We start from the raw sequence: 27,275 nt of genomic DNA on the forward strand, positions 1-27,275 counted from the left end.
CTTGTGTTTAGTCACCTCCCTGCTCCCTCCCAATAAACCCTGTTCAGGAATCCAGAAACGTGTCCTCCTCATCCTTTCCCTTCTCTCTGACGCAGTGAGCGGCCAAAGGGGGCTGAGTGCCCTAGCTGTACTCTGAGTTCTGGGTATCTCACAGACAGCCCACTCTTGACAATGGCAGCTCGTGACTAGCTTGGAGAGTCTGCTTGTGGAAGAACTGATTTACATGTTTAGTTTCTTTTCCTCAAAGTAATGACTACCCAGCAAGACTTAACTCTCTCTGGGCTCTATTCTATAAGTTGTTTGTATCTTCATCCAGAATTGTCTCTACAGAGTATTCACTAAGCAGAATGTTACAGAATTTTGATTTTACAGCCCTTCAGCTTTTTTGCAGCTGGCGTGGATTTACATAGCTTGGTTTTATTTCAAGAGAAAATCCATCAGTTACAGAAGTGGTTCTCTGTGAGGACTGCTGGCAGCTTCCTCCAGATCCAATGAAGGTCAGTGAAGAAGTCAAGTCCCAGATGGGAGGAGAATGAGGAGATGCCTTAGCCTTGGGCTGAAATTCCTTTGTAGGCCATTGTGATGGACTATGATACACTGTAATATCCCTGTAAAGCATTGAAAAGCATGAGAGATAGAGTATTCACATTGTAGACATGAGTGAAGGCATCCATGCTGAAGCAAGCAGATGTTGAAGTAGTTGTGACTCCATGAGAATTTTGTCCAGATAGCGTGATGAAGACTCTGCCCCCAGCAGAGAAGAAGACCTCTGTTCTCAGACATTAAGATCATCTCCTTCCTCCAGGAGATATCTCCTGTTAATGGGCCATTGAGTCACACTGCATGACTGATAAACTTACATCATCCCATTGGGAGATGCTCCAGCCAGGGGGAGGAGCCAAAACTTTCCTACCTAGATAAAAACTGAGATCTGGAACACCAAGACAGCGTTTTTCCACTGGATTCCAGAGGAAAAACCAGACCTTTCCACATCATCACTGGACCTTTGGAGGAAAACTGTTTTTTTCCTTTCTTTTTTTTTTTCCTTTTTTTTTCACAGGGTGGGTAGTTTTTCATGGAGAAGAGTTTCTCATGGGGAGTATATTCATTATGCCAACATGACATAGAGTTTACAGCTCAGTCTGGCTTTGTTCTTTGGAGACTGCAGTTGGAACTGTCATATGGGAATTTACCCACACCAATGAGCCTAAGATTTTGAGTTATGGAGTACATGTTTCACAAAGTCTTAAGACATTTTGATTCTCTGAAAGCTGCAATTTTATTTCATACCTTCCCTCAAACACCAATATGATGAATATCTAGTACATAGAATGAAACAAGAGAAGAAAGCTGGCCTTCTCTTCCTGCATCAAACAGGTGTTTCAAATCTGTATTTTCATCTAAATGCTTTTATCACCTCTTATTCTTTTAAAATAGCAAGGGAGCAATTGCTTTCTTCACAGGCCCCAGATTGAGTGTGTGAGTGTTTTGAGACATGCTGATCAGCTGATGTCCTTCAGTGCTGGTAGGGACACACCCTAACACCCTACTGCTGCTCCATGCACCACTAACAGAGCACTTTGGGGTGTCCGGTACCAGAAGCTCCGTGATGGAGAAGTGCTGAAGCACATGCACAGCATCTCTATCAATACAGCCTGTGACCTCTCCATGAACAGGTTCTCCCTTTCTCTGATCCCCACTGGCCCCAGTTTGCTGCATTGTTCTGCCCCTGTTACCCTCTTGGTTTCCCCAGTCCTTTATCCTGCCTATGCACCACTTTCCCATTTCCATTGATCTCTTATCCCATGCACTGCCACTGTTCTCCCATATTTAAACCCCTTCCTTGCTCCTGGTCTTTTGTCCCTGGACCCCTTCCATGTGTGGCTGCTAATAAACCCCATCAGAACTGCACACAGAAGACCCTCATATCCTTTCCTTGGTCGGCCTTCTCGTCATCGTAGCGAGCTTGTATGTGTGTGCTTGTGTCCCTGTGTGCCGGTTTGCCTGCTGGATCACCTCTGCTGGGGACGCTTTCAGGAAGGGAGCGGCAACTCAGCATCACTGCACGCCGCTACAGCCCTCGAATTGTCTTGTATTTACAGTTTCCAAGAGTTTGGGACATAGGATACTAATGTTTGTGTCTCTATTCTCATCACAAGTGACTTGATAGTAGACTGACTATTAGTCATAGAATTGAATTTTATTTATTTTAAACAATAAAAATCTGTGTAGGAAAATCTCCTATGGATGTCTAATTTTTCTGAGCAAAAACTTAAGATACATTTGAAATCATGTTAACCTACCCAGCTCTGCCCTGGGAGGTTTTAAAATGATCATGATCAGGCTACATTTGTCAGAGTTCAAAAGAAAGTAACAAAGAAATCCTAACAGAACACAAAAAATGTCCTATGAGGAATGTTTGACTTCAGCTTCCTTATCTCCTGTTCTGTTGTGGTTTGTTGTATTTCCTCGTTACGGCCTTGTTTCCCCTTTTGCTAAAATGGTTCATCCCAATGTTGTACCTCCCTGTTTGGTTTGTTCCAGGTTGCCCTTCTTCCCACCAAGACCCCATCAATCACCCCTAAGCTCCTCTCCTTCTTCCAGACCCTTCCCTGCCCCTCACTTCAAACCCAACCCTCCAAGTTGCCAACCCCCCTGGCCACACCTATTATTCTAGAAAGTTCATTGCCAGTTAACTGTAAGTTATATGTTATGTGATTGGACCTTGTATGTTGAACCCCTCCTACCTTCCCCCTCATTGGTTTGCTGTGATTGTAGTCCCTCCCTATGTCACTCCCCTAAGTTTCCTCAATTGGTTTCTGTACTGTACGCTCCCATGGGGGAGGGCCCTTATTTAATTTCATGTACAGCTGTTCTCCTTGCCTTTCTTGGTATCCCTTTCCCAACTCCGGTTTTCCCCCTACCCGCTCCTCTAATAAACCTTGAAAGGAACCTTGAAAAGACTCTCTCTGACTCTTTGCCTTTCCCCGGACGCCGACAACTGCTAGAAAGGCTCTGAGCCTTACCCTCATTCCGGGCTCTGAGAGACTCTGGAAGAGGGCCACTCTTGGCATCTCCCACACCTCAAGAGCTATCTGCGTGGGTTGAGACTGAGTGGACAGAGGCAGACAGCATCACTGTTCCTAACACCGCTGTCACCTCAGCAGCAGTGGAATCATGGCCATGAGTCTGAGAGGTGGCAGCTCACTGGCCCACACAGTGCTGCAGGCAGAGCTGGCTGCTGCCTACTCAAGGCTCGTGTAGGCACCTGAGCTGCCCTGCTGCACGGCCAAAGCCAGCTCAATGCTGCAGTGCAGCCCAGAGGTGCTGCTCAGCTGCAGGACTTGCCAGAGGGCAGCGCTGTCAGCTGGAAGTGCCGCGACTGCGGCAGAAGCTGCCAAGCCAATGCCACCAACATCTGGACCCACTGGGTGACTTCCTTTGGATCCAAGCAGGAGACTGTGCAGAGGGCGTCCAGCAGGTACCAGTTCTGATCCTGGGGCAGTTGGCCATCAGAGGTGTGGAGGAAGCACGTCTGCCCCAGCAGCTGCTCCCTGGAGCACAGGCACTCCAGTGCCACACGGATGTGCCTGCCTGGCGGCTGCTCTGTGCTATCCAGTGGAAGGAGTAGCCAGGGGGTGGCCACAGGATGACCCGAGGGTGGTAGGCACTGCTGTTCTCCTGGATGCTGCAGCATTCAGAGCTGGTGTCACAGCAGCACCCAGGGGCTGGGTGCAACTCTGGCATGAAGTTCCTATGGGAAAGCACTCGGTAGGCACTGAGGAGCACATCCACCAACTCCTTCAGCACCTTTGTGCGGGGCAGGCCCTGCTGTAGAATCACAGAGCAGTTGGGCTAGGCCGGGCCGGGTCAGGGCCCCGGCAGGGAAGAGCCGCGGCCCCGGGCTCTGATGGCGCTGCCGAGCAGTGCCGGAGGCACAACAAGGGCCTCGCTATGCCCTGGCCCTGTGCTGCAGCCAAAGACACATTTACAGCCACGGCTGTTCCTGGGCCACAGCAGGCACCTGGGGTTACAACTGAGGCGGTGGCTTCTCACACTGAGGACTTCCATGCAGTTGCCTCAAGCAGATGGGGAATCCAGCACAGCATGAAAACGGTTCTGATGGGTTCTGGTCTGTGCTCCCGTCTAGATCAAGAGATGGATTGACTGGAAGTCCTGGCTGGTCACAGTGGGAAGATCATAGTGCATGCTGGAGGCAATTTCTGAATGTCCCTTTCCTGACAGAAGAATCCCTGATTGTTAACCCTGCCCAAGAGTAGCCCCAGGAGCAGTGGGCAGAGGCAAAGCAAGGTGGGGAGGAGAAAGAGCAGGGTCTAGATTGCCTTTGAAAGGCAGATGAGCTCTGGGGCCTGCTCGTGGCCAGGGACCCTGCCCAGAGCCATCCCCTGCTGGCCGGGGCCTTGAGGGGCAGCTGTCCAGCTGGGCCAAGGTGTGCCAGCAGCTCCAGCCGTGCTGGGGAGCCTTGCCAGCTCTGGGCCCAGCTGTGCAGGAGGGTCCCTGTCCACCACCAGCAGCTGGGGCCTCAGACACTCCTCTCTCCACAGGAGCGCCCCTGCAGCTTCACGAGAGCAGCAAACGACTTCAGTCTGGACGAACTGGATCTGTCATCTTGCATCTCCATGCACGTGTCCATTTTCCCTCCCCCAAATGCATGACCAGGTAATTCCTGTGCATATGCTGCCACCAGGATGCAGAAAAGGACCCTCTGTCCCCAAAGGGACTGTCCTTCCTCTCCAGCCAGGACAAGAGTTGGGGCCCTCTGGCCAAGGCAGAGCCTGAGTCCAGAAAAATCTTTGGGCTTCAACTCTGGTGTCTGGGTGGTGTCACCAGCACTGGCAGAGCTCCTTGTCTGGGCACAGCCAGGGCTGGACAGGCAGCGGCCAGCTGCTCCTGAGATCAGCAGCTGCTATGTTTATTTTTCAGTTGGCTAGATTTAGGAAAAATTTTCACCAAAACAAATCCCCAAATATTTCTTCCCTTTTCCCCTAGTAGTTTAGGATTTTTCAAGTAGTTGTAGAATTCTGAAAAGCTTATTTACACTTGTAGAATAAAAAAGAAAACTTCATTTAGTTGGTACTCTTTACTCTAGCACAAACTCAAACAGCCCAAGACACCCAGCCTGTCAGAGTCGTTCCATCAGCTGCCAGGGGCGGAGGGGGGCGGGTCCCAGACAAAGGCACCAGCACTCCTGCTTCTTGTAACAACACCTAAGCCTCGCCCTGCTCTTTGGGGCTACAGCTTCAGAGCTGTATTCTCATTTCTGGCTGTAAGTGAATACATCAGAATGTTACTGGTAGTTCCTTAGCCCCCTGCAGTGCTGCACTTGGGAACTGCACATTGAGAGAGATGTGCAAGGAGTCCCTAAAAGCCTCAAGCCCTGCTTAGAGCCCAGGATGTATCCAGAGAGTACCAAGGCACAGATTACTTCTGAATCCCAGACAGAGCAGCAGAGAGTGTGGGCAGAGCTTTGTGGGTGACAGTAAAGACATCTTTGTTATCAAGTGGACAAGGCAAAACATCAATGGCCATGTGTCCTGTAACTGGCCCCCAAGGGAGCAGAGAAATGGGCTGTTGGAATGTCAGTTCCTAATTACTCCAATGTCTAATCACAAGGCACTTTGGCTCAGCTCAGCTGTGTCATTGTATCACTCACTCCATGTGGTTTCTGGTCTTATGCCACCACCTTCTCAAGTTACTGATTTTCCATGTCATTTTAGGTGGCCATAAAGAAAAATCTTCAAGGACTGACAAGTAAAGAAATAATCATCAATGAACTCATGCTCATGGAGAAGAATAGGAATCCCAACCTGGTCACCTGCTTAGACAGGTGAGTTGTTGTGCTTTTGTCCCATGACTGTTTGTTTACATACTGCAAACACGCAAGGTAAAAAGCCACACTCGTCACTGGTAGAAAATTGAGCTGTTAATTATTAGTACATTATTATTGTTCTGCTCATCATCAATGGATGGGAAGAGAGTGCATCTTGTCTGCATGAGTCTTCCCTGGCACGTGTAGTTTGCAAATTGTTCAAAACCCTGGATCAACCATATCTTAGTAAATCAATAGCTTGTATGTTCACCTCCTTCATGTTGTTTTGGGGCTTCCTTTATTTCAAGTGTTTTCTTACATATGGATAAAGCACCAAGGATTTCACTTGGATTGTATCCCCTCTTTTCCATTGCTCTGCATGCCAGGGGCACTAGGTGCTTTTTTTCCAGAAACACACAGCGTGACAGGTTTTTTATCTGTTACTGAACTGCCCTTTTCATTTACTGGCCATCTAACACATCTATTTATCGCAGATGTGTCATTCTCCTTGAGTCTGCACAGGTTGGAAACACTGCACAGCCTAGAGGGAATGTCTATTCCTTTCATTGTGTCCTCATCACAAAGAGACCCGGGAACAACAATGACGCTTGTCTTTTCCAAACAGCAACACAGCCATGCACGTTCATATCCACAGCCTTGTTTCCTTCTTTCAGCTACCTTGTGGATAAGCAATTCTGGCTGGTGATGGAGTACATGGATGGAGGCACTCTGAGAGATGCCATCAGCAAGATGTACCTGTCTGAGGATGAGATGGCAGCTGTCAGTCGGGAGGTCAGGGATCCCACCTGTGCTTCCAAGGGCTTGGTCAGGATTGTTTGGGAAACTGGGGCTCAGAACTGCAGAGATTTCATGTGCCAAGCTTTGTTTCTGTGTTGCTGGTATGCTCTGGGGAAGTAAAAGCATCTCAAGTGAACTGTGTGCCAGTGCCCCAGAAATCACTGTCCTCTATTCCTGTACTCTTCTCTCCTGCTCTTGTATTCTCTCTATGCCTCTTGTATTTGTATTTGCTGTTCTCCACCCTGCCTCTCTAAATGTTTACCTCGAGCCTGTCTGCACTGCTTTCCTCGTCTGTAAAAGTAAAGGTGCTGGTGGCAGGATTTGAAATGAATAACAAAGAAAAACGAGAGACTCATTTCTCACAGGTCTCAAAAAGGAAAGTAGTGCACCCAAAATGCTGTTTGCTTCTGAAATGTGACTGATGTGATGCTTCCCAATTTGTGCTGATGCCAACACTAAACCTTTGTCATGGGGCTTGCCACCCAAAGTAATCCACTTCACACCAAGGGGAGGGACGTTTTCTTTTTTGGCAAAATCGTTTGTCCCCTGCATGGAGAGTACATCCACTGCAGCAGCAGTCATTCTGGCTGGTTTGCAGGGCACAGTCTACAACAGCAGTTGCTGCTGCTCTTCCAAAAGCTGATATGCCTTTCCTTAGAAAGGTCCTGCTCTGCTGGTGTTGGAGCAGCAAGCTCTTCCTCTCACTGGCACTGTGTTCTGCCATTACTCCCCATTCCCCTGGAAAGGGAACCATTTAGAGTTGTTGGCTTTCTTGTGAACTCACATCACTAATTTTTGCCCTCCTGTTTCTGTTTTCCTTCCCAATGCCTGCAAGGACTCAATTTTCTTCACATAAACTGTGTGATCCATCAAAATGTGAAGAGCTGCAACATCCTTCTCAGAACCGATGGCTCTGTCAGGCTGGGTCAGTATATTCTTGGTCAGGGGCAGTGTTCTAGGGATGTGGGGTTTGGGGCTGCTTTGAGTGACTGCCAGCTCCCCAAAAATGCTGCTGGTGGGAGTGCAGGGGCCCCTGCTTTGAGCTGAAGGCACAGCTGCATCGTGCACAGAGGTATGATAGGGAAGCACAAGCAGTCAAGGGTGGCATTGGTCTGTGTGTGTGTCCCTTCCAGAGGGAGGGAGATACAATGTAAACCTTCAGGGGAATAAAGGCCACTGTTCTGAGCAGCGTTTAAAATACTGGGGTTTTTTTTGGAAGTGGCCAATTCCCTGCTCCTTGTCTAAAGCCCTAAGGAAACTGAGCATGGCCAGTTCTCCAGGAGATTCATCAACAGCTCATTCTTAGACTGAGAGTGCAGAATTCTTTTGCTTGATTTCCTAATTTGAGCTGACTTTCATGGTGTGTTGTTTTCTCCACAGCTGATTTTGGCCTCTTTGCTCAGCTCACCCCTGAGCAGAGTAGACAGAACTCAGTGGCAGGCACTTCTGGGTGGATGGCACCTGAAATCATGACAGGTCAACCATATGGCCCCAAAGTGGATATTTGGTCTTTTGGAATTGTGGGAGTTGAAATGGTGGAACAAAAAGTTCCTTGCCAGAGCCCAACTCCTGTCTGGGTGAGGTGCAAATACTTACTGATCCCACTGTCTTTCTCCCCTGTCCCATGTTCTGTGTGCCACTGGACAAAATCCCATTGCCATCTGCTGGCACCACTTCCACCAAGGTGCCTTTCTAAAAATGTCCCTGCAGCTCATCAGTATCTGCTGTACTTCTGGTGGCCTCAGAAGGGAAGTGGCAGGTAACCATTTCAGCAACGTGCCATTTTGGCCTCCAGCCTATCCTGACATTTCTCATTTGCTTTTTGAACACTGTTGGAGCTCTGTTCCTGAAGGAAAGCAATTTTTTCGTGAAATGGTTAGATAGGTGATAAATATCTATCAAAATGGAGGTTGAATCCTCTGAGGTTCAATTTTATAGAAAAAGAAAAAAAAAGAATTAGATAAAAATGACCCACCAAAGCTGTGCCCAAGTATTTGTGCTTGCTTTTTCCTTTTTTAACCACAGTGTGGGACACATATTGAGAAAGTAAGAAAATTACAGCCTGAAAAATATTCCAGGCTGGAGCTTTTCAGCTCTGTTCCCAGCCGATAAGCTGGTCCAGCTCAAGGCTAGGGAGAATTTCTCCCAGGGTGATAATTTGGTCAAAATAAAAAGGAATTAATAACAAAGATAGAACACCTGTTATTGTGCATGACCAGGCCCTGGGAATGGGGTGTCTTCTCTCTGAACCAATCACCTTCTCTCTACCCTTGGAATTGCGAGTCATGCTATAAAAGCAAGTGTGTTTCTGAATAAACTTGTCTCTTTCTTCCTGTCATGAAAGACGACCATGTAGCTGGGCATCTTATTTCCGCCGCACTTAAAGGGTTAAAACCCCTTTCCACAGCCACAGGAACGTGAGAGGAAAGCATGATAAATGTGAAGGGGAAAGTATGAGAAATGTGAGAGGAAAAGGGTGGGAAACATGAGGGGGAAAGTGAGAAATGTGAGGAGAACATTTTGAGAAACATGAGAAAAGGAGAGAAACATGAAGGCACAAAAGGGCAGGGTATGTGAGAGAAAAATTGTGAGAAACATGAGGGGAGAAAAACAACAGGAAACGAGTGGGATGGTGTGGAAATGTGAGACAAAAAGTGTGAGGAGAGTGACCTAAAAAGGGTGGAGGAAATAAGTAAAATTTGGGAGGGAAACATGACGGGAAAACTGTGAGAATTGTGAGTGGGAACAGGTGAAAACGTGAGAGGGAAAAGGAAAGGAAAGGAAATGTGAAGAGAGAAAAGGGCAGGAGAGCAGGCAGTATTGGCATAACAGCTGTAATAATTCCTAACACATTCCCCCATACATTCGCCTATTTGGACAAGCCCAGGGCTTCTCTCTATCTGTGTCTCTGCCTCTGCCTTTATTCCTATTTGGAAGCAGTCGAACAGGCAGGATTTGCCTGCCTGCAGGAGCTGCTCCAAGCTGGGCATGTGGCTGGCGGTGCTGATTTCCAGAGGCTTGTGTCTCCCCGGTGAAGCCAAGGCGGGAGCGGGTTGAAAGGTGCTGGCGCTGCTGCTGCTCTGTGCCAGAGAGCCCCGGCTGGGCAGGGCACGGCGCCCACTGCGCTGCGGGCTCTTTCACCTGCCACAGCTGGGCACACCTGGGAACACGTTATGACGACTTGGGGGAAAACCCAGGGCTTTGTGGGGACTGCATTGCTCTGCACACACTCAGGCCACCTGTGGCACAGAGCTTTGGCCCCTAAAAAAGGGAAACCAGAGGGAACGGCTGGGAAAGGTTTAATTTTCACCTTTCAGTAGAAGTGACTACAATGGAGGTTACCCAGCAGGGCCCCATCCCCAGTGCCAGCTCAGCGTGAGAAAGGAGGCATGACTTTATTTCAGTGCTGGGTGCGTGGGGGATCACTTTTCTAACACCTGCTCCCTCAGAAATCTCACCTACTAGTTTGCAAACATGGAACTAAGTAACACTTTGCTGAAACTCACAGGCTAAACATTCCCTCAAATTACTTGGCATATTTAAATCACTTCTCAGAAGTTACTGACAGGAGAGTAGGGGTTTCTTGAGGGTCTCTGGTGGTCATTTGGGGAACATCCCATTCCTCAAATTCTCCTCTGATGGCCAAGAGCCTCCTCAAGACACTTTCTTCCCCTTGAATGCATTCTAGCTACCTTCTTAGGAGGACCACGCTCTTTATTCTCAAGGCTAAGATAGCCACTTGCACACATTAGTCACTGCACTGAAGGAATAGAGGGCTCAACACTGTCTGTTAAAGGAATTCATCATTAAACATCTTCAAAACACCTTTTTTCTCTGGGAATTGCACACGAGCATTTTGTCAAGGCACCTTGAAAATGCTTCTACAGACTAAAACCATTTTGCTTACTTCCTCCAGAAATTAATAATGAAAATACAAATTCAACCCTTCTGCAACCCTTCTGCTCCATTCCAAATCACTTCACTACTCAAGCACAAGCCTCAGACTCATCCCCAATTCACTCTGTGAGATATGAGGTAGTATTTTCCTGCAGCTGAAAGGTTGTCAGAAAAAAGAATGAGAGCCGTTGGTTCTAGGTGTTGTTATTTCTGGTTTGGATTTGTTCCAGTTAATTTCTTGGGTGTTGCTGTGAGCTGAGAGTGGGTTGAACACCAAACCAAAAAGAAAGTAGGATAAGAGGGCAGGGGACAGACAGAAAAGTAGGTGGTCAGGAGAGAATGTAAGTTCCCTGGTGTGCAGCCAATGGGAAAGGGGACAGTGACCGCCCCCAGCCGGGAGCGGCAATAAAAAGCAGCATTTTGTAGGACTGTGTGTGTGTGTGTTCGGCTTTTGGGGGAGGGACACACACACTCAGCTCAGCTGAATCCATACTAAGAAACAGTTCTCTTTTGCTTTGATGAGTTTGTCCCCATTTAATTGTATCTAAGAGTTGGTTCATTTCTAACTTGTCTGTCCCAGCAGCTCAGAGCTGCATTGCACAGTGCTTGCTGTGCTGCAGAGAGCACAAAGCAGGCTGGCCTGGTGCCCCTGAATATTTCTGCAAAGCACTCTGCATTTCACACCTTTGCTGTGGCTCCGTGCACAAGTCCAGGATTGGACTGCACAAGCAGGCGCTTCCTCGCAGGGCTGTGTGAGGCACTGTCTCCTGCAGCTGTGACCTGACAAGCTGTCCCTGCCTCCCGCTGGCCTCGGTTCCCCTGGCACAAGTGCCGTGCCTGAAGGACGCTGCCCTGTGCTGGAGCCTGCGGAGCAGCCCGGCTCCCTGCCCCTGTGCCCAGAGTGCTGCACACACTGCTGACCTTGCCCAGGAGTTACAGGGCAGCCGGCCCAAGAGGGGCAATGCTCAGCCAGGGCACCAGCCCTGGGCTGCTCTTTGCCTTTCTCTCCTGCTGGCCACGCTCCAGGGGGCCAATGCCACCAGTCTGTGCTGTGCCCAGCACGGCTGCGCTTCCCCTGGGGCCCAGCCAGCTGCCAGCTTGGCTCTGAGAGCAGAGGATTCGCCCGGTGCCAGGAGGAGGCACCCAGGGCCGGGCTGCTGCCTCTTGCAGCTCCAAGGGCCTCCTTCCAGCCTGCCTCTGCCCACTCACGACTGAAGGCCTGCACCTGCACAGGGAGATTTGGCTGCACCACTCCTTTGGTTTTGCCTGCAAGTTCCATTTCCCTTTCTGTCTCAAAAAGAAGCACCAGGGCTGGGCAAAACCTGGCCATTAGGCCATATTCCAAAGGCACTGTGGTCCGGAGAGGATGAATAAAGAAGAGCCTTCCCCACTTTTGAAGCACACCAAGGAAGCCAGAAATGTCACTTTGCAGCATGAAGAAACAACTGATAATTCAGAAAGAAATGTTGAACTTTCTCACAGGCTCAGAAGGAGGGGTATCTTCCAAATGAGTTGAGGTTTCAGAAAATTTATTTATTTATAATCCTACTCTGTATTCCTACTCTAGGCTCGTATTGGAGAAAATGGTCCTAAATGGATTGCCACTCTCCTCCTCCTTCCACTTCTTCAGTGACAGGATCAGTGGCACCAGGCTGGATGCAGGCTTGGCCGATGTTACAAATTGATGCTGTAAAAAGGGAAAAAGAAAAAGAGCAATGGACTATGACTTTCCAAACTTGGTGTTTTAAAGGTAGGGGTAATATTTTTAATTGAAAAGGGGATTGAGTATTTCTAAGAACCATGATGCAACACTGCTCATTGCAGGTCACTCACTTGGACCAGATGATCTTTGCACCTCCCTACCAGCCCAGCCCAGTCTAGGATTCCTCACCATTTTCATTTGAAAAGCACAAGATTGGAGGTGAGAAGGAAGGGGGCCTGATCTGATGCCTTGGCCTCCAGTGGAGGAGGAGCCCATCCCACGGACACTCTTTCACCTGCAGCCCCTTTGCATTTTACCTGCAGGAGCTCCTTGGCAGACCAGCGCCGAGCCTCATCTGTCTGCAGGCAGCAGCTCAGGAAGTCCCGCAGCAAAGGCGAGAAGAGGTTGGGCTGCCCCAGCTTTGGTCTCCCTCCTGTGGCTGTCGGGAGTTGAGGCTGGAGAAAAAGGAAACACGAGGCTCAGCCTGCTCCTTTCACATCTGTCACTGCTCTCCCAGATGCCATTGTTTAACCTGCACTCTGCACTGGCAGTTTCTGCCCTGGCAGAGAGGCTGAGGTGACTTTCCTATACCAACAAAACACTGAAACCCCGAAGCAGCCACAGCTTTTCCAACATGCAGGGGATCTCACCTTGGCAGCTGATCTCATTGGCTAACCTTGTTAGTGGGAACTACATCAGCAAAAGCACGTTTAGTTCTGTGAAGATTCACACCAGTTTGACAGGCTATTTGGAACAGGGACTTTTCTTTAACTGTTTTCAAGTATTATATAAAAGGGAGTTATTGCTCAGATAAGGAACCAACACTTGGAATCTCAAATTCAACACAGATACATTAAGATGCATGCACAAATGTACTAGGATGAAAATGCCTCTTTGGGCACATAGGATCCACCTGCAGCTCTGTCTCTCAGCAGTCTGAAAATTTCAGCTTCCAGTATGCAGAAAAGAAAAGCTTTCCATGTTCTAAACAGCAGAAGTGCCATCCCTTTGGTAATCCTCTGCTCTTTTGGATATTCATGTGAATGCATTAATGGTATGCCCATCCCAGAAAGTGCCAGGAAACAAATGAGAGGTTTGGCAGGCTCTCCCCATCACCATGCTCTGGCTTGATGTGGAGAACGTGGCTTGGGCTATGAAAGAAATATGGTCATTAAGGGTTTCAGCAACACTGCATAAGAAGCAGAAGAGACTCTATGGCCTTTATTCCCTCATGCCCAGCTTTCAGGCAACATTCCCATGACAAGAAAGTACACAGGGTGTGCACTTAATCTCTAAAAAACCACTGTTTTAGAAACTTTGTTTAATTTGAGTTTCTTTCCTTCATTTCTGCAGAGATAACACCAGCTCTGAGACTCATGTTTTGTGATATTAGGTTCATCTGCACAGACAAAAGAGCTGGAATGACTTGAAACTCAAAGCAGAGTGTTGCCTGGAAAGAGCTGGGGAGTGTTTGTGTGTGGTAAGGCTTGAGTTCCTCAACTGAACTGAATCAATTACCAACCACTGAACCAATGAACCAAACTACAGCACATGCTGATGAGCTGCAGGGACATTTTTAGAAGGTGACCTTGGTGGAAGTGGTGCCAGCAGATGGCAATGGGATTTTGTCCAGTGGCACACAGAACATGGGACAGGGGAGAAAGACAGTGGGATCAGTAAGTATTTGCACCTTACCCAGACAGGAGTTTGGTTCCAGTCAGGAACTTTTTGTTCCACCATTTCAACTCCCACAATTCCAAAAGACCAAATATCCACTTTGGGGCCATATGGTTGACCTGTCACAACTTCAGGCGCCATCCACCCAGAAGTCCCAGTCACAGAGCACCTTTGATTCCGCTCAGGGATGAGCTGAGCAGAAAGGCCAAAATCAGCTGGGGAGAACAAGAAATACTGTGCAATTAGAAAACCAAGCAAAAGAACTCTCCACTGTAGGTCTGAGAGTGCACTGTTCAGACTCCCTTCCCTGCTAAAATCTGTCCCTGCTCTGTTTTCTCAGGGCTTTAGCCAAGGAAATATGGAATTGGCCATTTCAAAAATCCCCAAGTTTTTTACTCTGCCCCAAGCAGTGGATTTTATACCCCTGAAGCTTTAGATTACAACTCCATCCCTCTGGAAGGGACACACCCACAAAGCAGTGCCTTTCTGGACAGCTTGTTCCTTGTGATGCCTCTGTGCACGTTGCAACTGTGCCTTCATTTGCAGCAGGGGCCCCTGCACTCCCACCAGCACCACTCTGGGGGAACTGGCAGCCACTCAAAAGCAGCTCCACACTCCATATCCCCAGAACTCTGCACCTGACCAAGAATGTACTGACCCAATTTGACAGAGCCATCGGTTCTGAGAAGGATGTTGCTGCTCTTCACATCTCGGTGGATCACGAGATTTGAGTGAAGAAAATCCAGTCCTTGCAGGCACTGAGAGAGAAAACAGAAACAGGAGGGTGTCACATTACTCACTTTTCAGAAGCAAATGCCATTTGGGGTGAACTATTATCTTTTTCAGCTGAGCTCTGAGAGAAATGAGTATTTTTCTTTGCCATTGCTTTCAAATTCTGCCACCAGTACCTTTGCTTTTACAGGCAAGGAATGCAGTCCAGACAGGCTCGAGGTAAACACATAGAGAGGCAAAGTGGAGAACAGCAAATACAAATACAAGAGACAGAGCAAGAATTTAACAGCAGGAGATCAAAGTAGAAGAACAGAGTACAATGAATGCAGGCACACTGCCACGCAATTCACTTGAAATGCTCTTGCTTGCACATAGCATTCTAGTAACACAGAAACAAAGATTGGCACATGAAATCTCTGCAGTTCTGAGCCCCAGTTTCCCAAACAATCCTGACCAAGCCCTCGGAAGCACAGGTGGGATCTCTGACCTCCCGACTGACAGCTGCCATCTCATCCTCAGACAGGTACATCTTGCTGATGACATCTCTCAGAGTGCCTCCATCCATGTACTCCATCACCAGCCAGAATTGCTTATCCACAAGGTAGCTGAAAGAAGGAAACAAGGCTGTGGATATGAACGTGCATGGCTGTGTTGCTGTTTGGAAAAGACAAGCTTCATGGTTGTTCCTGGGTCTCTTTGTGATGAGGACACAGTGAAAGGAATAGACATTCCTTCTAGGCTGTGCAGTGTTTGCAGTCTGTGCTGTCTCGAGGAGAATGACACATCTGTGAAAAAGAGATGTGTTAGATGGCCAGCAAATGAAAAGTGCAGTTTAGTAACAGCCCAGATAAAAACCCTGTCACACATGGTATTTCTGGAAAAAAAGCACCTAGTGTCCCTGGCAGGGACAGCAATGGAAAAGAGGGGACACAATCCAAGGGAAATCCTCTCTAGGATGATTCATCAGCATGTAGGAGACTTGAAAAAAAATCAAGCCCAACACCATGGAGGCGGTGAACTTACAGGCTACTGACTTACTACAATAGAGCGGATCCAGGTTTTGAACAATTTTTAAACTATCTGTGCTGGGGAAGACTCATGCAGACAAGATGCACTCTCTTCCCAGCCACTGGAGATGAGCAGAGAAATAATGATTATGCAATAATTAACAGCTCTATTTTCTGCCAGTGACCAATGTGGGTTTTTGATCTCTCATGTTTGTGGTACATAAATGAACATTCATGGAGTAGGACCATAACCACTCACCTGTCTAAATAGTTGACCAGGTTGGAATTCCGATTCTTCGTCATGACCATGAGTTCATTGATGGTTACTTCCTTACTTGTCAGTCCTTGAAGATTTATTTTCTTTATGGCCACCTAAAATGACATTGAAAATCCGTAACTTCAGAAGCTGGTGGCACAAAACCACAGCACACATAGAGTGAGTGATTTTGCAATGACACAGCTGAGCTGAGCCAAAGTGCCTTGTGATTAGACATTGGAGCAATTAGGAACTGACATTCCAACAGCCCATTTCTCTGCTCCCTTGGGGGCCAGTTACAGGACACATGGCCATTGATGTTTTGCCTTGTCCATTTGGTAACAAAGATGTCTTTACTGTCACCCACAAAGCTCTGCCCACACTCTCTGCTGCTCTGTCTGGGATTCAGAAGTAATCTGTGCCTTGGTACTCTCTGGATACATCCTGGGCTCTAAGCAGGGCTTGGGGCTTTTAGGGACTCCTTGCACATCTCTCTCAATGTGCAGTTCCCAAGTGCAGCACTGCAGGTGGCTAAGGAACTACCAGTAACATTCAGATGCATTTGCTGACAGCCAGAAATGAGAATACAGCTCTGAAGCTGTAGCTCCAAAGGGCAGGGAGATGCTCTAAGGCACCACCTTTGTTTTAGCAATTGAGAGCGAGTGAGCGCGTCCTTCTCTGAAAGGAACCGCTGCCCTCCTCGCCTTCCTTCTGGCAGCTGAGAAGGACAAAGACTGTCCCAAAGGCAATTTCCAGGCTGGCACCAATCTGTGCTTCTTGTGCCTTTGCTGCACAGCTCTACCCAAAGCTCCAGCCACAGCTCACACCAGAGGGGAAAGCCCTCAAGAGCTGCAGCAGAGTCTGCAGGGGCTGTTGACATTTACCTCTTCTCCTGTGGCAGTGTCAAATGCTCTACAAACCTCTCCAAAAGTCCTAGAAACAAAACAAAGCAAAGAAAGAGAAGCCATTTAGAGCCTAGAGTGAAAGCCAGGCCAGACAGGAGATCTGTGCTGTCAGTGCCTAAAACCTGCAGGATGCAGGAGGGCTCTGCCAGAAGGCAGCTCTTGCATTTTCCTCTCAAGTGCATGAGCACTGGGTCTGTTCCTGGAGTGTTGGTGTTTACTGCCTCAGCTCAAAAAGAGAGATTATTCTTCCATCTGGGGTTTCAGTTTCTAAACTGTGCAGTTCTTATCCTGACCATGGAGTATTTCCTTCAGCAAACTCTTGGAAAGAAATGTTCCTGAGAACTGTTTTTTGACAGCTATGATAGGGGCACTGTTGCCCCTATGATAGGAGTAGGTTGCTCTTTCTGATAATGAAGATTGAAGTATCTTTGACCATACCTTCTGACCACACTTAAAAATTCTGACTGGCACTCAGAAGTGGAGCAGTCTAACCCAACTGTCTAAATGAATATATGATTGCAGCTCGCCTGACTTCACACTCGATACACATTCTACCAGCAAATCACCTGGCCCACGTGTATGTAGAAGTAACTGTGTTTGGACTCACCCGCTGCCAATATTTTCCAGTTCAGTGTATTTCATCACAGGATTTCCCATATTCACCATTTTCCCTGAAGGAAACAAAATGCAAGATGCTCACTTGAAAGCAGAGATCCCAGTTTCCAGGAAATACAAAAGGCAGCCCCACTGTCTAGGTCTCTGAGCCCTTTGTGGTCAGCTAGGTGACAACAATGACAACAGCAACAACAATAACAACAGCAACAAGACAGGCAGCTCTGCAGCACAGATGGCCAGCACAGAGACTGATTTTGGACGGTCCTTTGAAGAGCTCTCTTGCTAGGAAGCAATGCACAGGGAGATACAGGAGAGAAGGGCATTTTCTGCACCTTGCAGCAGTTTGCCAGAAGAATGCCTTTCTGTTTGTAAACCAGAGCAGCTCATGCTATAGGTAATCACAACGGGGCTTTCAGCATCAGGATCCTCACCCTTTATGAGCAGGCTAAACTCAAAGATGCCCTAGCCCGTGCCCCATGCGAAGAACCACACTGCTTGTCTTCACCCTGGCAGCGTGGATCAGTCACTCCCGTTGGGCTCGGCCTCTCAGCACTGCACATGTCCCCATCTTCCCAGCGCGGCAGAGTGGGCAAGGACAGCAGTGCTCCTCAGGCGCCGGTGTGACACCGACAGTTGGCCAGAGGAGATGGTGACCCTCTGGTGAGTCCAGGCCCTGCCATGCAGAAGCCAGCCCAGACAAGGGGCTGCTGCCTCGGGGCAGCTCTGCTCTGCAGCAGCCAGCTAGCAGCGGGACTCTCCCAGCTAAGGAAGGCTCCGGCCTCTGCAGTCACACCAGCCATCAGGGGCAGGGCAGCTACAACAACAAGGCTGGCAAAGCCCAAGTAGGAGCACTGACAAGCAATGGGAAGAAGCCACGGTCAGCTTGAGCCCCTTACAATCTGCTGCCCCCATTCAGGACACAACAGGATTGGCTTGGAGATCAGACACACTGAGGTGCAGATCAATGCCCTTCTTGTCCCAACAGGTGATGGTAGACACAGAATCAACTGGGCTCTGTTCTCAGCCCTACCAGGTCTTATGTGAGAGCACAGAACTGGCAGCTGTTATGGTCGAGAAGCAGATTAACTGAGTTATGCTTCAGAATCACAAAAGGCTTGATGTGTTTTCCTAGAGACTGATCTGAGTTGGGCCAACGGGCAGGATTTGAACAGACATGGGAATGACTGGGAATCAGGTATGAAAAAGAGCCATGGATCTGAGGAATATATAGCAGAGGGGCTGGAGGCTCACTCCTGAGAAATGCCTACAGTGCAGTTTTATCTGATCACACCACATAGCTGTTTCTCTTGGACATATCCTTATAAACATAAAACTAGGATATTAAATACAGATTGTTATACAGGTATCTTGTTTCTCTTTGAGGGCACGGTAAAAACGCATCTGGCTCTCTATTTGTGCTGTCACTTGATGTTCTTTCAAAGGAGTTCTCCTTTGAGGAGGACAAAAATGTAGTATTCTCATAAAAACAAACTGTAGATGTAGTAGTGGTATTTATAACAGTCCATGACACCAGTAACACACCTGCAGCAGGAGAGCTCCTTTGGGATGAAGGACAATAAAAACCAACCCCACAAAAAGAAAATCACACGCAAAAAACTTCCAAAAGCAAATTTTAAAAACCCCAAGCCAGTCTGAGCTGCCCTCAGAGGCAGCAGGAACACCCAGGACGCTCTTTTGCTGCCTCAGAGCACAGCAGTTCCTCTGGGGAGTCCAACACCAAACTCAGGAGGAACATTTGGTACAGCTATGCTGACACATGCACACAACACACTGTCCCTCAGACAAGAAATACACCAGACTTACTCAGTAGCTCCAGGTACTTCTCCTCAAGCTCCTGTTTCTGAGCAGCTGCAGCCACACTGGACCTAAACGAGCTGAAAAGGCTCCACTTCTCAGGCTGGGGACTGGGAGTGTCATTAAACAACATTGCTGCTGCAGCAGGTTCCATGTCAGAGCTTGTGTAGATCTGGGAAAAGAAACGAGTTTATGTCAGAAAGGCAGCTGGCAGAAATTAGCCTGAGATCCCATTTCAAATGCAAGCCTTTAGGAAGGTGCTGTAAGCCACATCCAGGGCAGCAGCTGAGATTCAGCAGCCCAGGAAGTCCTTCAGAGCAGCTGTGATAGAGACCAAAGCAGGATGGCACTCAGAGGCATCACCCAACCCTCTGCTGCTCTGTAGAGGAAAAGAAAGAAGGGCAGAAACCACCAGTTTGGTGACTGCAGTGGTTATCACTCTTTCACTCACTGTCTTTTCTAGAGCCTCTTGCTCCTGAAGGAGGAGATTAATTTTCTCTTTGACGATTTTCATTTCTTCCTCTAGCCTCTTCTCCCTTGCCTTGAGCATAGCCTGAGTTTCCTGCAGCTCTCTGTGCAGCTTCTCACTGAAGTTCTGTAAACGGCAAGAGAGAGAAAGTTTCTTGCGTGGAATGACACCCACTCTTACCCTTACCTGGTTTTGTAGATCACCCCTCTGACGATGGAGATTCCAGTGATCTTGTATTCTTCTCATGTCTTCCTTGTTCCTCCTCTTCACTGCCATGGTGGCAATCTGAGGTTTGGGCACCTCTCCTTGTGGCTCTGTCTTGATGTTCTGTACACACAAATGCAGAGCAAATCACAGGGAGCTGCCACCAGGCTCAGCTTTTTCCTCTTTCAGCCTCAAAATCAAATTCATTCCTCCACTTCTTTCTGTTTCCCTACCCACCTCTGCTTCCATTGTAACCATCCCGTCCCTGATCTCTGCAGATTACAAGGCTCTGTGCTTCCAATGCCTGTGGCACTCCTGGCCTCCTCAGTGCCAAGAGCTCTGTTTTATGTCCCTGTTCCTGCCCTTCACTCTGTCACCTGCTTGAGCCAGGCTTACCTGGACATTCTCCTCTAGCTCTTCCACCTGCTGCCTGAGCTGCTCTTCCTGCTCTCGGGCTGGGCACAGCTCTCCCTGAGTCTGCCCTGGCACCTCTGATAAAGCAATCTGCTCATGCTCTTGCTCCAGAAGGGCCTGCACAGAAAGCAAGAGGAGATGGGTTTCAACTTCCCATACAACATTTGTGGACCAAGTCTCTGAGACTGATGGGCTCACACGTTCCCAAAGCACTGTGCTGCTGCTCCCCTGGCTCATTCTCTGCCCATGGGGAGGCACAGATTCCAAAGTGACACTGGCAGTACAGTCAGGGTCCATCTGGGACTGAAGCTCCAACAGCCTCTCAGGCAGCTGACAGGGAAGGTGTGGCATTTCTCAAGGCTCTGCTGAGGGCCTCCCTCCACTTCTGCTCTGTCCCCTTTGTCTTTCCATGGTGACTGACACCCAGCCCTGTCCCACAGCTCCATCCTGGCTCTGCAGGTGGCTTCCAATGTGGGCTCACTCCTTGTGACAGACACTTCTGGAGTTCATGTTCTCTTCAGGCCTGCACCACCATTCCTGCCTTTCTGACATCTACTCTCTTGTTAGAAATTCTGTTCAATCAGGAGAGAAGGATGCATGCACAGATCCTCTGATGGAGGTCAGAGAGCCTCCACAGCCACCTTAGTGTATTATATGGAGGAGGACCAAGGTGTTTATTCTCCTTACTTTGTCAACTGAGGATTATCTCACGTACGTATGACCAAAGTCACTAAAATCACCTGGAACATAAGATTATTCCACCTCTCTAGGAAAGGCAGAAACTTCCAGGATAAACAGTGGGTTTCAGGGCAGGAGAGGCTGGAGGAGGAGAAGGCCTCTGAAGGGAAAAAACCAACCATTTCTGGAGGGGGAAACTTCTGCCTACTAAGACTTTGTGGACAAAATGTGTCTCTTCTCCTCTCCCACTGAAGGGATTCCTTTAGGTAAGCTTTGCACACCCAACTGTCTAGGTGCACAGCTGGGAAGATTCAGATAGATAGACAGATAGGTAGATAGACAGATAGGTAGGTAGACAGATAGGTAGGTAGATAGATAGATAGATAGATAGATAGATAGATAGATAGATAGATAGATAGATAGATAGATAGATCTATTATAATCTCTCTCTTACTATACTTTTTTGGTGCTACACACATCTACACTTAGTACCCAGTGGCCTTCTTGGCCACCTGGGCACACGCTGCCTCATCTTCAGCTGCTGTTGACAGGCACCCCTGGCTCCTTTTGTCCAAGTCGCACATTTGACCTAAGATACAGCATCCGGAATTTCAAGATCTCTTTCCTGTTCTCAGCAGCACAAGACAGCAGTCAAGGACTTACAGCTTTACCCGACTTGGGGCTCCAATGCAGTTTTCAAAACTGCAGACGTCACCACAAAATATATCAACAGAATCTTGCCTCTCCTAGTTTTTGCCTCAGAAGAAGGGTTCAGAAGTGTTTCTTTTGTTTCTTTTGTCACAAGGGACAAGAATGCTCCCCACAGCTTCGTGGACAACACAATCATCTCTTTACAGTTTATCAAAAGCCAAAAGACAGGTGAGCCAAAAGACTCAGTAGAAGTGAAGAATTACTCAAGAAAACTGCAGACCAGTTCCACAGGTGCCAAACACAGGTTTCCAGAAAGGGAAAACAAACAAACAAAACCTTGTGATCTCCAGCACTACCACATGTGCCTTTGGCCATAGCACTGCAGAAGCCAAGAGACAGAGCTTAACTGGGGCAAGGAGCCAGATGCTCACCTAGAGGCACCAGCTCCTTGGTGGCTCAACAAGACAGATCAAAGCCCATTTCCCAGCTCTCGCTGCCTGGCAGGGGAATTGCTAGGTCCTGGCAGGACGCCAGCACTTAGCATCCTCAGCCACCAACAGCAAGTGCTGGCTGGTCAGAAACTTGCAGCTCTGTCTTGCACTAAAGACAGCAGCAGCCACAACTGGCACTTACTGTCTCGGGATATTCAGCTTCTGCTGTGACCACAGTTGGAGGCTTGTGATCATTTTCCTCATCCTTGGTCTCATCTTTGTCCTCTTCTCCAGGAGCAGCAGGAGCCAGAGGGGAGTCTGCTGTGGGTTCTGTGCTCTGTGGAGAGAGAGAAGCATGAGGGACAGGCCATTACCTATCATTTATAATCTTATTTTTGTTCAGCTCTAGAACCAGGTCTACTAAGGATAAACCATAGCAATGGGATTCTAAGTCACTCTGACTAAATTAAAATGGACTGATTCAACAGCACTGAAAATTGCTCTGAATTAGATATTTCACCCTGGTTACTATCAGCAAGCGATGTTCTCTCTGCAAAACCAGGGTTTCAGCTAAAATTAGGAAAATTAGGAAATTGCCAGCAATGCCTTTGTTATTGCTGCTGCACACATGGAAATGGATTTTTTTTTTAGCCTATCCAACTAGCCCTCCTCACCCTAATGCCACAGGCCAAGCTCACAGCTTCCGTCACAATTCTTAAACACTAGAAACATCAAAGGTTCCTTTCTCACTCACCTCAGGATCGGCACCTCGGAATACATGTGTCAGGTGACCTGTAGTGGGCAAGTAAAATGAAGCAGATTCTTTGAGAAAATTAGAGAGAAAAATAACATTTTTAGAAGGCTTTCTGAGATAGCCTCCCAGTTTGCATTTTCAAAGTTGTCCTGCTTGACCCCGCAAACTGAGGAAATGTCAGACTCTGCTGCCACAGACTTTTCCATGGAGGGAATGCAACCCCTGCTGGTTCCCTTGGAAATGCTGCCCACAGACCCCTGGCTACAGACATCCCATTTTTAGCTGAATATGTTGGCAGAAGCTTTCCCAAAGCAGTGGCATCCCAATGCTCTTTCTGTTTCAAAATCAACCCAATCACTAAGAAAGAGCAGGAAGACATACAAAAGCCAGGTTAGGTTACACCCAAGGAAAATCTCTACTTACATGCCAGGTGTGTCAGGTAATATCCAGAATAAATAAGTCCATAAACTGTGCAAACTGCCTCGATCAGATCCTCAATCATTGTAGCATTGCTGTGCAACTTTGGAACACAAGAGAAAACAAGTCTCTTGTCATTGCGCAGTTGCCCTCAGATGAACAGGAGGATGCTCCTGCGCTGAGCACGCCCAAGGGCGGCTCTGACACTGAGGCCTTCCGTGCCCCAAGGCAACCTTCTGATGTCACCACTACAACGTGGCAACCATGCCCTGACATCACAAAGCAAACGTTCTGCATTAGTCTGTGAATGTATGCAAAGCAGCCCAACATTCCTTACAGCAAACACAAATTAGCCGGGAAGTTCTCCTCTGTCACAAAGTAGCACGAACTCGCCTGGTGGGCCAAACCCTGTTGTTCAAGGGATCCAAGAATAACTTGGAGACAGAAAACAAAGAGAATTTGTAAGAAGAGTGCAAAGAAAGCTATTCAGTGAAGACATAATGGATGTAACAAAGTTTCTAAAATGCAACAAGTAGCAGAAGCACAGTAGTTTGCAGAAATTGTTATACAAGCACTTGTCTTAGGGAAAAATACTTGATGTTGCTAATAGGGAATCAATCATGTATATTATTGGTTAGCAGACATCTGAACATTTATGTTATTGGCCATCCAGGCTCACGCTATTCTATCCAGATAGTGAAAATATTACACAAGCTGTATACTCTTCTAATAAATATTTCTGGATATGCCATGTCTGGGGACTGTGTATCGTTCATACGTTGCAGTGCCCCAAGCACCTACAGCCTGTACTGCAACTGACCACTGAGATGGGACTAAAGCAAAGGAAATCAGACCTGTGGCCACTGATGCTTCTGACTAAATCCAAGAATGCCTGTTCCTGTACCAAACCTGCTGCACACAGCTCAGCCTGCTGCTTCACTGTCTCAAAAAAACATGTGGGGCCTGTGCCTCACCCCTGGAGCTCCTCTGGGCACATCTGTGAGCCACAGAGATGGGGTTGGGATGGTCATAAGGAAAGAGAAGGAGAAAGTTACAAAAGAATGTGGGAAGATGTAGAAGGTGGCAGGAGGAGGAAGCCAGTGGGGGCAAGTAAGTAACTTCCATCAAAATTGGGAGCTCCAAGGCAGGACCCCACAGATGTGGTGTAGAGACTCATCACCTGTGACTTCTTTCTCAGTTAAAAAGAATAGATAAATATCTGGCCTTTAGCTGTGTGTCTAGGTATGAAGCCATGTTAGATTTTTAAATGTCTCCACACAAGTTTGTCAAGTTTTCTCCAAGCTTCCAAGTTCCCCAGCCCCAGGAGCACTAGTGTCCAGTTTTGTTGGTTTTGCAGGGGTTAGTTTTTGGTGAGGGGGGGGAAGAAGCTAGCCATGGAAGTGATATTTCTGTGAGGAGCTGTTAAAATCTTTCTCCCTGCCTGGTAACACCAATCACTGCCTTGCTCTGAGAATAGGCACACTGCTAAGCCACTTAGAAAAGCTGGTAAAAAAAAGCTGGTGAAAGCTTGTGCCATGCCTGTGGTGATGATGTGACCAACAGCCAGAAGCATGACGAGTGATTCCCCGATGTGGAGCCTGGACAAGATCAACCTTACAGTTCTGCAGAAATCTTTAAAAGCTGTTTCAATTGATAGAACTTGAGAACAAATGAACTTACGAACACCAATTCTCTCCTGAAAAAAAGGAAATTCTTTCCTGAGAAAAGGAAAAGGTGGAAACACGTGAAAAGAGCAACATGGTAACACTAAGGTCAGTGCAAAAGAGGGCGGGGAAGAGAAGGCGCTCTGAGCGTCCGAGCTGAAATTCTCCCGCAAGCCGTGGTGAGGAATATAATACAACAAACAATTTCTCTGTAATTCATTAGGTGGGGGAGGGGATGCAGAATTCACCTGCAGCCCATGAGAAAAAGGTTCTCATGCTGTAGTGTGTGGATGCTGAGAAGCTGTGATCTGGTGAGAGGCTTGAACAGAGAGAGAGAACCCTTGCTTCCAGAGATAGGAGAAAAAGACCCTTGCCAAGCCATGGGGACAGAGTGGAGCTGCCCCATCTGCCAGGACACTCAGAATGACATGGCTTTTGCTGTGTGACCACCAGTTCTGCCTGGGCTGCATCCAGCAGTGGGCAAAGAGAAATCCCTCGTGCCCACTCTGCAGCAATCCACTAGAGAGTGTCAGGTTTTCTGAGCGGGGTGGACAGGATTACATACAATTTCCCATCAGCTCCCCATGCAGAGTCACCAGAGACCAACAGCCAGGCAGGGAGAGCTCCCCTCCACCTTGCAGAAAATAGCCCCCATGGCCCTGTCATGTCTCCTCCATCTTCTCCACAGGGAACACTGTCCCCAGCTGAGCAGGGGGATGCAGGATCAGAGCCTGTGGCCGGCCTGCTGCCTGAGGTGTGGGCAAGACTGTTCCAACAACAGCAGCACCTCCTGGATCCTGTGTGGCCCTGGCTGTGCCAGAGGCTGGCAGAAATCTATGGGTGGAGGGCAGAGGCTGCAGAGGCCTCCATCCTGCACAGCCTTTGTGCCCGTGGTCCGCATGCAGAGGCCTTGGTGGAGGCGCTGCAGCCTCTCCTCAGCCTGGTGCACGGCACCGTCAGCGCCATTGCGCGAGTAGGCCCCGAGCCTGCTGCACTTCCATCACGGCAGAGGACAACGGGCCTGTGGCCAGCACCAGCTCCAGCATCTCCAGCTGCTCTAGCTGCCAGGAGAGGACTCCTGCCACTGGCCCTGCAAGCTTCAACATGGAGCAGGAAGCTGGAATGTCACAGCCGGCCTCCAAGGGAGTCACAGCTGTCCCCAGCCCATACCTGACCCTGCAGAGTGGGACAAGCCCCACTCTGAGAGGAGCCAGAGCAGGCAGCAGTGGCAGATCCGTCTGCCCAGGGCAGCATCTGCAGCCCCTCTGCTCCTGGCCAGGGCAGGGACCACTGTCTCAGGGATTCCCAGCACGCCCAAAAGAGGAGAGCCCCCAGATCCCAGGATTCTCTTTAGCCCAGCAAGAGCCCACCCTGATGGTGGCACGAGTGAGACTCCAGGAACCCTTTAGCCAAGAAAAAGTAAATAAATTCTCTTTCTCTGAAAAAGTCCCTAGGTTCTGCTTTCTCCCCCTTCTAATGTCTTTGCTTGATGCCCACAGCCCACCACTGAGGGACCCTGGAGCCCCAGGACCATTTTGGCAGCATTTCCTCACACAGGAAATCCTGCTGCAGCCGTGATGGTGGAACAGCTTCTGGGAAAGTGGGTGCTGTGCACCGCATGGTTATCCTGGAAGATGTGTCCAAGCTGCCTGCTGACTTACCTGGAATCCTGTAAGGCTTTTGACACAGCTGCCTGTGCAAGGTCCCTCCCCTCAATGAGAGAGAGATGGATTAGGACAAAGCAGAAATCAAACGGAGTGAGGATCAGCAGATCAGAAACCCTGCCTAAAATAAGAAATCAAAATTAATTCTGAGAAGCAGGAGCAGCCATAGCCATGGAGACAGACCTGGAAGGGTCACCAGAGGCCACCAACTAGGCAGGAACAGCTGGCAATGCTCTGAAAACAGCTTCAGATATCTCAATGTCTTCAGTTCGTCTATTTGTGGGTTCTTTGCTTGCTTGATTGGTTGGTTGGTTATTTGGTTATGTCTTGACTGGCTTATTTCAGATGATTTCCATTTTTGTTAGCATCTGTTAGCTGCTGACATTCTGCTTCAGATGTCTAAGATAAACATTTACATAAATATTTTCCTCAAAACAGTCATTTTTATCTTCCTTCTAATTGAATGTCTCAATGTTCATTTTAAGAGATATAATCTCTCAGCTACTGTTGAAGAGAGCAGGGTTTTTTCCCACTGGAAAACAGTTGATGACACAGTCCCTGGTGAATAACTTCAAAATGTTATGTACACTCACAGCAAAGAAATCTATTATTATTATATATATAATATAGGTACATATATATATTATATATATATATATATATATAGGTACCTGCAGGACATTTTTATCATTAGT

At 48.2% G+C, this 27,275-nt stretch overlaps 2 protein-coding genes and 1 pseudogene across 2 annotated transcripts; 1 reads left to right on the forward strand and 2 right to left on the reverse strand.

Annotated features, from left to right (window-relative positions):
- Positions 1 to 3,245: 3,245 nt before the first annotated feature.
- On the reverse strand, positions 3,246 to 4,654 carry LOC148219612 (inositol 1,4,5-trisphosphate receptor-interacting protein-like 1; annotated as a pseudogene).
- Positions 4,655 to 5,798: 1,144 nt separating this feature from the next.
- LOC148219613 (serine/threonine-protein kinase PAK 3-like) lies at positions 5,799 to 8,391 on the forward strand. The gene is made up of 4 exons (XM_088156385.1): positions 5,799 to 5,848; positions 6,505 to 6,620; positions 7,452 to 7,553; positions 8,009 to 8,391. The coding sequence occupies exons 1-4, from the start codon at positions 5,799 to 5,801 to the stop codon at positions 8,389 to 8,391; spliced, it is 651 nt and encodes a 216-aa protein (XP_088012511.1).
- A 3,692-nt stretch (positions 8,392 to 12,083) lies between these two features.
- LOC148219614 (serine/threonine-protein kinase PAK 3-like) lies at positions 12,084 to 23,337 on the reverse strand. The gene is made up of 14 exons (XM_088156386.1): positions 23,259 to 23,337; positions 22,836 to 22,873; positions 22,284 to 22,418; positions 20,304 to 20,438; positions 19,686 to 20,030; positions 19,244 to 19,406; positions 17,412 to 17,475; positions 16,784 to 16,832; positions 15,903 to 16,015; positions 15,124 to 15,241; positions 14,563 to 14,662; positions 13,923 to 14,119; positions 12,545 to 12,682; positions 12,084 to 12,212 (listed from the first exon to the last, which is right to left on the reverse strand). The coding sequence occupies exons 1-14, from the start codon at positions 23,335 to 23,337 to the stop codon at positions 12,084 to 12,086; spliced, it is 1,803 nt and encodes a 600-aa protein (XP_088012512.1).
- Positions 23,338 to 27,275: the final 3,938 nt, after the last annotated feature.

The sequence above is a fragment of the Sturnus vulgaris genome, chromosome Z (assembly GCF_052056855.1).
Source record: "Sturnus vulgaris isolate bStuVul1 chromosome Z, bStuVul1.hap1, whole genome shotgun sequence".
Classification (NCBI taxonomy): domain Eukaryota; kingdom Metazoa; phylum Chordata; class Aves; order Passeriformes; family Sturnidae; genus Sturnus; species Sturnus vulgaris.

Coding starts and splice junctions, on each gene's coding strand:
- LOC148219613 (XM_088156385.1), top strand. CDS start 5,799: ATGCTCATGGAGAAGAATAGGAATCCCAACCTGGTCACCTGCTTAGAC. Junction 5,849..6,504: donor CTGGTCACCTGCTTAGACAG/GTGAGTTGTTGT, acceptor TCCTTCTTTCAG/CTACCTTGTGGATAAGCAAT. Junction 6,621..7,451: donor GATGGCAGCTGTCAGTCGGG/AGGTCAGGGATC, acceptor GTTTTCCTTCCC/AATGCCTGCAAGGACTCAAT.
- LOC148219614 (XM_088156386.1), bottom strand. CDS start 23,337: ATGATTGAGGATCTGATCGAGGCAGTTTGCACAGTTTATGGACTTATT. Junction 16,016..16,783: donor ACACTGCCACAGGAGAAGAG/GTAAATGTCAAC, acceptor ATGTCATTTTAG/GTGGCCATAAAGAAAATAAA. Junction 12,213..12,544: donor CTGCCAAGGAGCTCCTGCAG/GTAAAATGCAAA, acceptor CCCTTTTTACAG/CATCAATTTGTAACATCGGC.